The 14,053-nt window shown below is 39.9% G+C and overlaps 1 protein-coding gene across 1 annotated transcript in view; it reads right to left on the bottom strand.

The window, feature by feature from the left end:
* Positions 1-248: 248 nt before the first annotated feature.
* Positions 249-14,053, bottom strand: part of wfs1b (Wolfram syndrome 1b (wolframin)) — a 44,460-nt gene continuing 30,655 nt past the window's right edge. Inside the window, exons 3-7 of the mRNA XM_078538457.1 lie at positions 13,618-13,762; positions 11,179-11,349; positions 10,237-10,317; positions 5,996-6,138; positions 249-5,326 (exon numbers count right to left, since the gene is read on the bottom strand). Of these exons, the coding sequence (XP_078394583.1) occupies positions 3,521-5,326; positions 5,996-6,138; positions 10,237-10,317; positions 11,179-11,349; positions 13,618-13,762 (2,346 nt within the window). The 3' untranslated portion in view covers positions 249-3,520. The remainder of the gene's footprint in view (positions 5,327-5,995; positions 6,139-10,236; positions 10,318-11,178; positions 11,350-13,617; positions 13,763-14,053) is intronic.

Genomic DNA, 14,053 nt, shown 5'->3' with positions numbered 1-14,053 from the left:
ACCTGCTCTTTAATTGTAATTCCACAGCAGTTCTGAGTAGCTTGCTGGCTTCATGGAAACGAGGAGCAATATCACGGGCACCTTGGGCTCAACATTCAAGCAGTGATTCAAGCCTGTGCCCTCTCCCTTGTACCCGGAAATATGCATGCCCGAATTTCTAGGGCAGCGTATGCAATTCAAAAAATAGAATTCCTTCCAACAAACCCTCCGATATATCTGAGAAGACGCAAATAAAACACTGGCATAAATAATGGAAGCAGCCTTTTTATTTAAAGCAAAGATTTCATAATTCATTCAATGCAGTTGAATGCTTGTAAGGTAGTGGTGTCAATACAGGTGTTTAATACAGAAGCCAAATATCAGCTTTTGTGGAAAAATTACATTTGCGAGTGATACAGTCATCATGGAGTGTCACAATCACAATCAGGCACTAAATACAAGCAGATCTTTAAATGACAATTAGTGCTCAAATGAAAAGGGGTGATGTGAACTGAAAGCTAAGCACTTGCATGGTTTAAGTAAGGCAGTTACATTAAAAAAACATGTTTGCTTCAATACTAGCTCTATACTGACCAAATTTCATTTTTCAGGATCATATCAGTGACCTTCTATCCTTTGCAAAATGAACACTTTACTCAAAGCTTTGCACTCACTGTGCTACATTGTTTACTGCCCATATTGAAACTTTTGAACACTGCACCCACACCAGAGGTTGTACAGCTACAGTGAAAGGTCATGGTCAGGCACTTAATAAAAGCAGAAATTGATTACCGCTAGTCAATTCAGAATAATGCAATCAACAAACAGCTAAGACTTAAGTAGCTTCATTTTTTTTTTAAACAAAATATACTGGTAAACATGCTTAATTTCTCGTAAAGGTCTTTGGCTGTTCAGATGATGCACAATGCATTTTGAAAAACACATAGCACTTCTGTCACCTCCTTGAGATCTGGCAGAAACCTATCCATTGGTTTTTAACTATGTAACTACTGAGTTTGGCAGCTTCCTGAAGTATCAGAATTCAAGCCATAGATAAATAGATACAGTATCATGCATTGCTGATGCCAACACCTGCCCACCTAAAAAAGCTACAAGTCTTGCTTTCACAGATACGCGACTTGCATTATAAAATTGCCGTTGAAGAAGAAAAAAGTGCAATTTGATTATTGAAGGAAAATGCCACACATGTTACATCAGGGTTCTGCTTTGTCACTGCTTTACAAATAAGCCTTCACCCTCTTCTAATATCTGCCTGTAAGTAATTAGGACAGAATTTAAGGTGGTTCAAATCATATGAACGCATGATTACGAGTGCTCATACTAGAAATACAATACCATTCTTACTGCAAGATGTACTGTTTTAATATCAGTGAACCCTGTCACCTAAAGACTAGCTTTAGGATCAGAAGAGAAATAAGCCTTTGGATAGATTTAGGTTTGAACCACTTACCAGACTAACAGCCTTGTTATTATCTGCTCCTTTCACTGCTTTCTTGTCCCTACAACCACCCCCCCCCCCCCACCACCTTAAACCAGCTTATATTTCACCCCTCTCCTAATATTACTCAGTTCTGCTGAAGGGTCATGAGGACTCGAAACGTCAACTCTTTTCTTCTCCGCCGATGCTGCCAGACCTGCTGAGTTTTTCCAGGTAATTCTGTTTTTGTTTTGGATTTCCAGCATCCGCAGTTTTTTGTTTTTACCAGACTATCTTGCTGGGAAATATAACTTCCCTGATGGACAGATACACTTAATTCACAATCCAATGCCGTTCTCTTCCTCTTCCCTCACTACCAACACAATTTTCTTTCTATGAAAAAAACTTTGAGCTTTTGAGCCACACACTGGCTAAGCAGACCTCAAAAAAGTTATATTCTTGGAAAAAAACTGATTAACAGTAACATCATCTAAAGTGCTCCTTATTTTCAGAAACTTTACTGTAAACCTAGGAATAAGGCTGAATGGCCTACTCTTGTTCTTCTGTTGTTTCTAACTTTTAATTTCCTTTTAATCCATAAAAAGCTTGATAAATCTTAATTTCTATAATTGTACAGTGTTATCCTGAAGAAGAAAAAATAGAACTACCATCCTTTTCTTGCAGCACATACTGTCACACTATTTGGTCAGAAGCATTTAAGGAAAAATTTCATGAACCTCTACTCAAACTCCTCTTGTACACCTAAAGTGATAAAAAAAATACCCATACTTTCGCCCCCATAGCTAACAGGACCAACAACTATTAAATTAGCACGATATCAAGCTAAGGAATTTCCCTTTGAATAAGGTCAAATCTTATTTAGTCAAATTTCTCAGACAATCGTTAGGAATTAAAATGCTATTCCAAGAATGATACACATTTTTCTTGAGGGGGGTGGGGGGCGGAGAAAACAGAACATCTTTACTTTTTAAAACAGAAGCCAATTTTCATATCCCATCACTGATGCAATTAGATATACTGTGGATTCAAGTCTTAAAAATGTTACTTCAAATTTATTTAATGATGACAATTTAAAGTGCTGACCATTGAGACTGTCTCCAGTGATGCAACAATGCCACATAAGGTGACCCATACCACTTTAGGCCATCTGTTAGAATTAGACAATTAAAATATCACATCTTAAAATACAAGTATTTCTGTATGGAGTCCAATAATTCACTAGCATCCATACATGTATAGTTTCAGATCTAAATTAAGCTGCAATTTTGAAAAAGAGAAATGTTGCATTATCATTTTAACTTCAACCTCAAATAGGAATCATAATTCAGATAATGAAGCAAAGTACAGTGACTGAACCCTTCCCTGAACTTATTTAGGTGGAAGCACTTTGTTCATATTTCGTCATTTCCTACTCCCCCTCTTTCATGTAAAAGGCAAAAAATTGAACAAATCCAAAATTCTACATGAATGAGAATGGACATTTTAGCTATAAAATGTTTCTTCAGCAAATATGTGGATGCACAAATACATTTAAGTAGATTAATCCATGGCACTGTATCATCCCATGTCAATACATGCTTCACCATTTAATGTTAGCTCCTGTTTACCGTGTGTTCAATGCATACTGTATGTTTAATATAGGTTTACTTCATGAATAGTTACCCTTAAATGGTTTATAAAGTTCTTAGTATTTTACAAATGCTCGCCACACTTAGATAACTATCAATCTTTCTATTTACTTAGCAAAGTAAGATTGGACTAAAACAATAGCTGGTATCTGCACTAAGGCCAATCAGGGTCAAATGAAGCATGTGTCCCAGGTCCTGCAATCCACAAACCACTTTTAATTCTTTTTTCCCCCAAACAAAATCTGACCAGAATGATTTGGTCCAGATAACCTTTGAACTGGACTTGGTAAATGCGCATTTCTATAGCCTGTACATGTTCCCATACGTTTCAATGGAAAGGACTCCAGCATTGTTAATGAATATTCTGTAGCATACCTCCGAAGGAATCAAAGGTAGGAGTTTATCCAGTGTTGGATAGATATTAACAACTCGTACTTAAGGACAAAATTTGGCTTTAGATAGCGCACAAGAATGGTGCAAAGAGGAAATTGAATGCAAATTTGAAAGCTTGCTTCACTATACCTCTCCAGTCATGTTCAATTTTGACGTGTCTTGCTGTTGCTGGTGTTAGCTTCGACATACAGTTGAGGCATCTGATGGCTTTCAGTTCAAAGACTGGCCATTTACTGCCTAACTTGCCCTCTAAAATGGTACTGAATTCCACCACACTTCCTTGCCCCAAGTTCAGCAGAACATTCTTGAACTCATTACTAGCTCTTAGTACAATATCTTTAGTTGCATCATCTTCAATCGTCTCATTCCCATTTGTACCATAAGGCATTCCCACGGTTATTTCAAATTTATAGTGACAGAACTTTTTAAGATGGCAGGTGTGCTTGGTGAGGAATTTAAGCCGACAAAGATCTTCCTCCATCAGAGTCACATTTTTGGGATCACACTCAGGATATGTCTCACCGTACAAGCACCTCATCCAATCACTTAAGAAGTAAGGAAGCATGTTTATTGCAGATTCTGCACTGTTGTCAATCTCAGTGATACGGACGTATTTGAACCTTCCAGTCCATGTTACTCTATGTCCTTCAAGATGACCACAAAGGATCTGCACCTTAGCCATGTTAGCCTCTTTCCAGGCACGAGGCCCACAAACAAAGCTGTACTGCTGCCAGGTCAGAGTGGAATTGTACACCTTCATACCTTCTGATCTGTACACATAAACCCAACAGAACATCATAATTGCAGTGAGCCAAACCAGGATGAGCTTGACAATGGAGCTCTTCGTCAGGGACTTAACCAGCCCTACTAATGTTCCAGTTGCTTTTGTCCACATGTGCAGGATAACTGGAATTGTGCACAATACGAGGGTGACAATGATCTTGATCAATGCCATAGAAATGAACCATTTTATTAATTGGATCACAAACATTAATGCAATACCTATAAGTAGGATTGGCAGGGCAAAGAGAAACAGGAAATAGCCAACTGATGCCCGAATAAGACCCAAGCCTGTGGATGTCTTCAGGAGGCTTACAGCCAGTTCGCACCACATAAAGCAGACAAGGTAAGGAATCAAGTAGCAGTAAGTACCTTTAAAGTTCCTCAATTGTGCCATTCTGAAGAACAAGTAAAACAAGAAAAAGTACAAGAGAAAGGGAATGCCAACATTCAACATGAAGGTATTACCTATCGGTATAGATATGAAGGGTTCCCCAAAAATTCTTAAGTAGGACCAGCTATCAGGAAGAGAATGAAGGAACCCTATTACCGAGCATGACATCTCTACAATGAGAGCCCATCGAGTGTATGGTTCTGCACTTGTACTCAGACTCATGTAAGATGTAACCAAGAAGAAAATTGCAATGACTGCCAACTCAGAACCAGGAATCCAATCTTTGTCTGCTATGGGAAATGAAAGAATCACAAAAAACACAGAGAGCATGAAGTGGATGTGGGGTTCCAAATGACTCCAACTAAAGTTCACCTCAGCCTGTTCTACATCTAGGTCTGGCTCAAAGCGCAGCAACAAGTCAGTCATTGTCCTGAAATTGTCCCATGCTTTGCTATCCTGAAAGACTTTCAAAGTACAGATTACCATGGAGATGAAGGAGAGGTAAAAGATGACTAGAGGGATGATGAAAGCAAAAAAACCGATTGTCAAGTTGCTAATTATAAAAAAAAAGATGAGGGCATTTACATGGTGAAGTGGAATAATTGTACGTAGCCAGTGCATTCCAGCTTTGGAGGCAAAATCTATTAGGTGTTCCTTAATTTCCATTAAGGCATGGAGCGGATATTTCACGATCTGTGGAAGGAAATTGACAAAATATGTTTAGAATATATATAAAAAAATGTTTTTACATGGTTTTACATGGAAAAGAATCTAAAACTACAATCGAGTTAAAAACCATCAAAAAATTATAAAATAGTTGATGTTTAGCAAAGGTTTGCAACACAGCAAACTAGTGTTACTGTTGATAGATTAAAACGGTAATAGTATTATGCAGTGTAATCAAGCCTACAAAGTGTATAGGTTTCCACTGCTTATCAATGGGTTCCAAGAACAAGGGATAATGGTTTGGAAGTGATTATCAAAACTCACTGTGACAACAGCCAGCAAGAAATCTCTGAAAGGACTCAACTACAACCCTGTTTAGTTAGCTCTTTGCTACAGAAATATTTAACCTTTGGAAAATTTACAATCGTTAACAGCCACATAGATGCAGCAGAATCATTTATGTTCCCCAATCTTTACAAGAATAAGACTTGATATAATGCTGAAATAAATACTAATCAGTAATCGTTTTTCTCCATAAACCCGAAATTCTGATAGCTTATTAGAAATTTAATGCATTTGCATTCTGTAACAAAGCCTAGTGTCCAGTAATATTTTAAAAAGTAAGCTTAACCTATACTAATAAGTTGTTGCTTAAACTTGTTGCTAAGAATAAACCAACTGTATTCTTAACTATACCTTCTGGTGAAATGGCAAATCTTCAGGTGGTTTCGCTTCAAGGCCATCATCCTCTCCCTGCATTAACAAGTTAGATGGGATAATTCCCTTAGCATACTTCTTTGTGATGTCAACAAAATCATCCAACTTCATGTCCTTGTTACCTGAAGTAGTAACAACAGTTTTGGTTAACAGAAATACAGCTGTATCCTTAATATTACTAATACAATGCACCATTGCAGGAATTCCAAGTTCTGTAGCATTTTATTTATTCTCAAGGTGAGACTGTTAGCACTGTGGGACAGAACGCATTAGCATTTCAGATACTTTGTTTGCATTGAATGCTTCCAGCTAAATACGAGTAAACTTTACTCTGCTTAGCTCTGATAACATGTCTTAGCCCAAGCCTTGCCAAGAATTACTCCACTGCATTTGTTCCACACCAGCATCTTGAGGTCACAACAATACTATTAACAAGTCATGAGAATCATAGAATGATTGCTGAAAGAGTAACTCAGCTGCCCCCTGCCATTATCCCCGTCCACTTTCTCCATAGCACTGCAAATTTTCTCTCTTTAGATGCTTATTCAATTCCCTTTTGAAAGCCCTGATTGTTTTTGCCTACACCATGTTCTCAGGTAGTGCATTCCAGATGCTAATCCCTTGCTGTGTGGCTTTTTTCTCATGCTGACATTGGTTCTTTTGCCAATCACCTTTAATCTGTGTCCTCTGGTGCTCGATCCATAGACCAATAAAAATAGTTTCTCTCCATCTACTCTGTCTAGACCCTTCATGATTTTGAACACGTTTACAAAATCTTGGGCCTAAACTTCCTCGGAGTGGCAATCAGTGTCGGATTGCCACTCTGTGCTCAATTTCTTATGTTAGGAAATAGAGATAGTTTAAGTAAGTTATATTTGTATTTTTTGAGTGTTAGGCATGAATTTTAGCTTTAATGTTTAAGTTTGATTTGTATTTCTGTATGTGTGTGTTAAGAAAGGTCAAATTGAGTTTAGTTTCACTTTAAAAAGGTGCCTGCATTTCTAAAGAGGTTTTTTTATGATACTTTGTTTGCATTGAATGCTTCCAGCTAAATACGAGTAAACTTTACTCTGCTTAGCTCTGATAACATGTCTTAGCCCAAGCTTTGCCAAGAATTACTCCACAGGTAAACAAAGGTGGAAGAATTGGGCTGTTGTCTAGCAACAGGGATCCAGAGAGACAGGTCCCTCCCATAGACACACACAGAAAAGCTAAAAACAGCAGTTTTGTTTTGGAAGCTGTTGGAGTTCAGCTGGTTTGGAAGCCAGCTGCCAAACAGAAGCCACCTAGAAGGGGCAGATAGCCAGCTCCAAGCTAAAGTTGGTTGATAGTAGCTGCCAGAGAGACTGGAGCTAGAAAGAGACAGATGCCCAGTCCCAAGCTAAGGAAAAGACCCAGAAATCCAGGGGAGTGGAAGAAGAGAAAGTCCCAAGAAGACCTTCTAAAGGAAAGAGAGGAATCTGGAAAAGGTCCTGTTAAATTAATTTAAGAGTGAGGGGCAGAGAGAAAAGTTCCAAGCTTCAGATTTAGCAGAGGCAAAAGCTGCAGAAAGCAGATTTAAAGTGAAACCAGCTTGCAAGAGGCAGAAGGTTCAAACAAACGGCTGAAGGTCTGTAACTCTTTGCTATGGGCATGTGAAGCAGTGGTGTGCTGTTGACAGCTGAGTCGGTGAGAGAGAGAGTACTTGGAAGACAGCTTGAATACATGTGGTGACCCAGGGGAGAGGAACATCAGGAGAGTTTGAAACCCTGGAGTTGAAACCTTGTGGATGGCACCTGAGGGAAAGCGTTGGTTTGGGACAAGATTCCAAGTCAAGGTCGTGGAGATTGGAAACCCTCGTGTGAAAGACGGAGCTCAGTGAGACTGATTGTCTAGGGTGCAACAAGCGTCTGGGCGCTGGGTGGGGGGGGGGGGGGGTGGGGGGGGTGGGGGGGAGTGAGTTGAGGAGAGATCCATAGCATCTGGTTGAGGTGGTATCTGTCACTGGGTTTCGGAGAGTGGTGTGTCTGACCACAGGTCGCCATAGGTTTACACAGACTGTGTACTTGCTGTGGACATTAGAGTATAAGATAGCTTTTGTAACTTGTGTTATCCTTACCAACCTGTATATATCTGTAAAGGTATAGTTGTGGGTGAAAGAGTATTGTAATATAGTTCATCTTGTTGATTAAATGTTTTACGCTTTTGTTAAAAGTTCATCAGCTGACTCTTGTGACTCTGTTCAGTAGTTACTCTCCACGTATCTAAACAGACAAATTACAAGTTAGGATCTATCAAGCTGGGTTCCACTCTGGGATCAGGCTTGCCCAGGGGTAACCTCAGCTGGGATCGTAACACTTACTTTAATTTTTCTTCGATCCTATCTTGCCCAACCCAACTCAGGCAGGGTGAGTTCCAGGCAGTGTAGCGCGTCCCCAAAGCCTAGCGTCAAAGTGCAGCTGAGTCAAAGGGAAGGAGGACACCTGCCCTTCTTACAGCACTAGCCGTCGTAAAACGGTAAAATAAAGGTCTATTGAAGTTTAAAGGTCCTTGACAGGCTAGGGAGAAGGTAAGTGTCTAAGGTAAGTGGATAGGACTTTGGCAGGGTGGGGGGGATGTGGGGGAAGGTCAGGGGGGTTAAAGCGGAGGTCAGGTGGAGGGGGGGGAAGCGGAGGTTGGGAAGTGGGGAAATCAGAGGTCGGGGGGAAATCGGAGGTCGGGGGGTGGTTGGAAGTTGGGTCAGGCTGGGCTAGCTCAGACCTGGGGGTTGTCTGGAGGGGGCTTGGACCATGGAGGGGGGAGGGGGGGGGGGGGGGGGGTGGGGGGTGTGGGCAGGGGAGGCCTGGGGCGAGATCCCAGGGCAAGGGGGGTGGCCAGGAGTACTGTTGGGGAGAATCCCTGGGTCTGTACAATAGTTACCCAGAAGTTAGAAGAGGTTTTTAATCCTAACTTTTTCTGTTTAACTACTGATGTAACCCAGTTGGAACCATCCAAAGTTTGAGACTTAAATCGCAATTTTCGATGCTTCCAGTGTAGAGCAATGGCCCAGGGGAAGTTTGGACTTCTGTGCAATGGCTGTGTAATTCTTACCTGGGAACTTCTGAACAGTATTCCCCAGTGCATCTTTGGGGTACCCCCAATGTGACGCTGGGGAGCTTGGAAGTTACAGTCCCTCCTCCTCTCAACCTTTTCTTTAAGGAGAACAAGGCCAGCTTCTGTCATCCTTGGAACCATTTTCATAAATCTTTTTTGCATCTTCACTTGTGTGATACAAACTCATTCCACATGAAACCCATACATCCAGTGAAGCTTTCAATGATCAGTGAGAACCACCAGAATCATCAATAATGAAAACAGAATTGTCACTTAACATTTGCATTCATTTTTAGTTGACTAGGTCATTTGTTCTTATCTTTATAATGTTCTTTGCTTGGGGAGTTGTGGGTGTGGGCTGGGCGATAATGAAGTGATATTGATTTTGGAGGCATTTGGCTCATGCCTATTGTCACTTTTTGAGCCCAGGCAAAATAGAGGACACATTTAATCCATCACTCTGGCATGAATTTGAACGTAAGACTTAACAGAACAGTGTGATAATACACTATGCCATCCTGTCCTCTAAATGGGTAAGCTTAGTCAGGCATCTCAGCAGTGTTAGCCATGTCATGGTGGCCTCACACACCAGTGCCAGAGAATCTCGACCAATGCATAGTACGTGAGGTGACATAGGTCCAAATATTAAGCAGCATTATTGGGGAGTTTATAGGTGGGTTAATTTCCTTCTGCAGCTCGAAACCTATTATTCCCTTGATATCACTTTGCTTTCATCTTCCTTATTCCACTTTTCCTTGTCAACTTTTCTTCTTTGGTTCCAATGACCCCCCTGCATCAGAACAACACTGCAAAGCAGAAACTGTTTGAAAACAACTGGCAATCTAGATAAAACGATCTATGATACATTATAAATCTCTAATCAAGAAGTATCCTTTTTCTTTAACAAGCTTTTGTATGAACTGTGAAATCTCCCTGCAGTGTTGATTTGATTTTCTTACCCATGGCACTGCACTTCTGTACAAAACGCTTTTTCTTGAACCAATGTGAAAAATGGGGTCAGAATGAATTTTAAACAAGTTAACAAAAAAAAACAATTGAATTACAGTGAATATTGAACTTTAACATGTGGAAAAGTATGCTTTTAAGAGTGACAAAACAGAAAGAGCATGAGCATGTTGGGTCCTTACTTTGAAAGCTGACCAGTCGTTCAAGCACTCGCCTCTCTTTTTGCAGCATTTTTGGGACAGGGCCTGGTTCTGCCTTGCCACCTGTACGATGATAAAACCAATGCAAGTTAATCTGCTATCAAAACAGGTGGTCAAGGTAGATTTGAAGAACAAGCCTCTTCTATATCGTTGGTCCTAAAAACAATCTCAATTAACTTTCTGCACCGTCTTGCTCTCATGCCCACATGCCCGTCCTTGGCCTGCTGCAATGTTCCAGTGAATCCCAACGCAAACTGGAGGAACAGCACCTCATCTTCCAATTAGGCACTTTTACAGCCTTCCGGACTTAACATTGAGTTCAACAACTTCAGACCCATGAACTCTCTCCTCCATCTTCACCCCCTTGTTAATCCCTTTTTAAAAATTTATTTTTTATTTACTTATTGCTATTTTTTTTTCATTTATTCATTATTTTATGCCTTTTTTAAATCCCTTTTTCTATCCTATTTCCTCCAACCACCACCCTCACCCCACCCCCAAAAGAGCCACCTGTCACTTGTTCTATGTTATTCTTTCACAGAGTGCTGACCCTTGTTCTGCTATTCGCACATTCTGCTTTCTTACCTTTATACTACCATCAGCAACTTCTTTAACCCTTACCACTACCATTAACACTCCCTTTGTTTTGTGTCCATGACATCTTGTCAATCTCTCCTTAGCCTCCATCTATCAGTGATCTTCTATCCTGCTTTACCTGCTCCACACCCCCCCAAACAGTATAAATTCCATCACATATTTACTTCTCTTTAGCTCTGTCATATGGACTCGAAACGTTAATTCTGTTTCTCTCTCCACAGATGCTGTCAGACCTGCTGAGTTTTTCCAGGATTTTCTGGTTTTATTTCAGATTTCTAGCATCCGCAGTATTTTGATTTTATCAATTAACTTTCTCTTTTCTCCTACCTTCAGCATTGATGTGACTAACATTCTCCAGGATTTCAGAGACAGCAACCTGCTTCTTTCGATTTGGATTCAGCTTCTGGTACATAATTAAGGTAGCCTTCCTCACAGCCCGCTCAAACTCGCTCTCGTCTGCTAGCTGCTTCACCACTTCCTCATTCTCAGATGTGATGCCTTTAGGAAAAAGTAGGTGTCAAGCAATGTTCCCTGAAAACTGCACAAGCACACACATGGTCCTGCAGTAACCTGGAAGGTACCATGCAAGCTGTTTGCAAGTCTTTCCCCTAAGATTCGAGGGGGGTGTGTGGTTGTGCAAAACTTTAAAGATACCGCACATTCAAATGAACAAACCCAAACACAATGAAAAAAATTGAGGGATGTTGTTGTCAAGTGTTCAAACTTATCAAACAATGGAAAGCAACCAACTCATCTGAAAACAAGGACAAGGACATGGACAAAGTTAACATGATTGTTCTCCTTCAAACACACGTTCAGTCTTTGGCAATCGATTTTAGCATTGAATCAAAGCAGTCGAGCATCAGCTCATTTAAGTCACAATTACCATTTATTTCCATTCTCCTTTTCAGGGATGCAAGTGGAATTGGATAGAGGAAAAAGAAAAACATTGTTTACAGCAGATAGTATTACAAGATGTCTAAAACTAGGAGTAGGGAGATGCAGATAGCCTGCAACTGATCCATTCCGTGATCTGAACAGAAATTTATCGGACCAATACTCATTCCTGAAAGCAGGTAAATTCTGGTACTAAGTATTTCTTGGAATCAAAGTCCATCAACTCTATCTTCATAGAATATTAATGGATGAGTAATCATTAAAAACACTGAAGTCTTTAAACATTTTCCAGTTTTATGAATAAAAGGAATGAGCTAAAATTGTAACATTCATACAAGGCTGGCAAGAGGTAAGCATCTTTTTGTAGATCAGCCAGTCATGGTGTAAAGCTCCCTGACACCAGCCAAGTAATCGGGCTGTCAGGCGACATTCAATCGCAATTTCATGTCGTCTCTTCTTGTGTCTCAATATGCATATCAAATATGTCACCCTGTCCCCCACTTTCCTACTGGAGTGGGCAGAGGTTTAAGTCTCTCTCATTTGTACATTTCTCTGCCAGTGTGCTTGCTGAATTCTATAGCAAGGTATAGTGTTCCTGGGGGTGCGGATTAGGAAAACATAAGAACAAATCTGTCATCATTCTTTTGTTTTATTATTCAAATATATTTTGATTTAAAAAAAAAACTCTACTACCCTTCCTGATACTTTGAATAAGCTTTTCTTCCTGACACTAGCTCTAAATTTACTTTGGGTCTATATAAAGCTGATTGCACTTAAAAGCAGCTTTCAGCCATTTATGTGTTAGGGCTCATTAGTGTAGGTCTTTCCTTCTTGCTAATTTAAATTTATGTACTCTAGTCTTACACTTATGGCTTGTACTATTTAATATTTATATATTTTAATGAGGTTCTTCTTTTCAGCAGGCCGTGCACAAGTTGGCTCCTATAAATTATGAGTGGGTGTGCAAAAGATTTAAAGGGGCCACACATTTAAATAAATTGCCTGCATGTTCTGAAGAAAGACTAGATGGAAAAAAAAAATCCCCATTACCTAGAATTACAAAGTCTGCAGCACAGAAACAAGCCATTCTGCCCAACTGGTCCATGGCAGCATTTATACTCTACAGGAGCTTCCTCCCTCCATGCTTCATTTAAGCCTATCAGCATATCATTTTACTGATTTCTCCCTTGTTTGTCTATCCGGCTTGATATCCTTCATACATGCATCTTAAATACATCTATGCTATTCACCATAGCTTCCCTTCTTGTTGTAACACATTCCACATTCTTAGCTTTCTCCTGAATTCCCTGAGGGAATTATTGGTGACTATCTTATAATTGTGGCCCCAAATTCAAGGCCCTCTCACAAGTGGAAACATTTTCTCGATGTCTACCTACCCACCCCTTTCATAATCTTAATCACCTCCAGCAGGGTATGCCTCACCCTTCTCTTTTCTTGAGAAAAGTGCAATGGCCTGTTCAGCCCTTCCTGACACACACCTTCTCCCTGGTATCATCCTTTTAAATAATTTTTGCACCCTCTCCAGTGTCTTTTTAGAATATGGAGACCAGACTACATCAGTTTTGTTGCCCTTCTTTGAAAGTTTTCCCAGTGCATGTATATTGTTTTGCAGCATCATGTCCAGAATTGAAAACAGTTTTTAAAGCATGGACTGAGTGGGCAATCAGTATTTTGCTATGTGTAGGTGTGATAAACCTGTGTTCCTATAGTGTTGTCCATGTAATTATTCACTGAACATTCATTTTTTAAAAATTGCTTCACCACATTATCCATATATTGAATATATTATGTTGCTTTCCTCCCACATCCCTTTCCAAGTCTTTCTAGCTTAACGGCAAATAAATTTACCTTTCCTTTCTGCAAGGCAATGTCTAAGCAGTTTTACAGCTTCTTTCTTGCCCTGTTTGGCAGCTTGGATCAACCAGTTTACAGCTGTACAGTTGTTCAATTCTTCATCCTTATTGTCAGCGAGTTTCAGGTAATATTTACCAACCTAATGGCAACAGAGAAAAAACACATTATTTTTCTTTAAATCCAAAGTTCATAGCAACGATCGCTTAATAGAATGGGGGTGGATGTACACAAATCTTTGAAAGTCAAGTGTTAAAAAAGCAGTCTGGATCCACAACTTTATAAATAGAGGCAGTAAGCACAGAAGCAAGGAAGTTATGTCTTTATAAATCAGTGGTTAGGCTGCAGCACTCTGTCTAAGTGTGAGTGCCACACTTCGGAAGGATATCAAGGTTTTAGAGAAGGTGCAAAGGAGATTTACTAGAATGGTACT

The sequence above is a fragment of the Cetorhinus maximus genome, chromosome 1 (assembly GCF_964194155.1).
Source record: "Cetorhinus maximus chromosome 1, sCetMax3.hap1.1, whole genome shotgun sequence".
In the NCBI taxonomy this organism is placed as follows: Eukaryota; Metazoa; Chordata; class Chondrichthyes; order Lamniformes; family Cetorhinidae; genus Cetorhinus; species Cetorhinus maximus.
The sequence above is the reverse complement of the archived record's forward strand: the minus strand, read 5'-3'. Positions and strand labels throughout refer to the sequence as shown.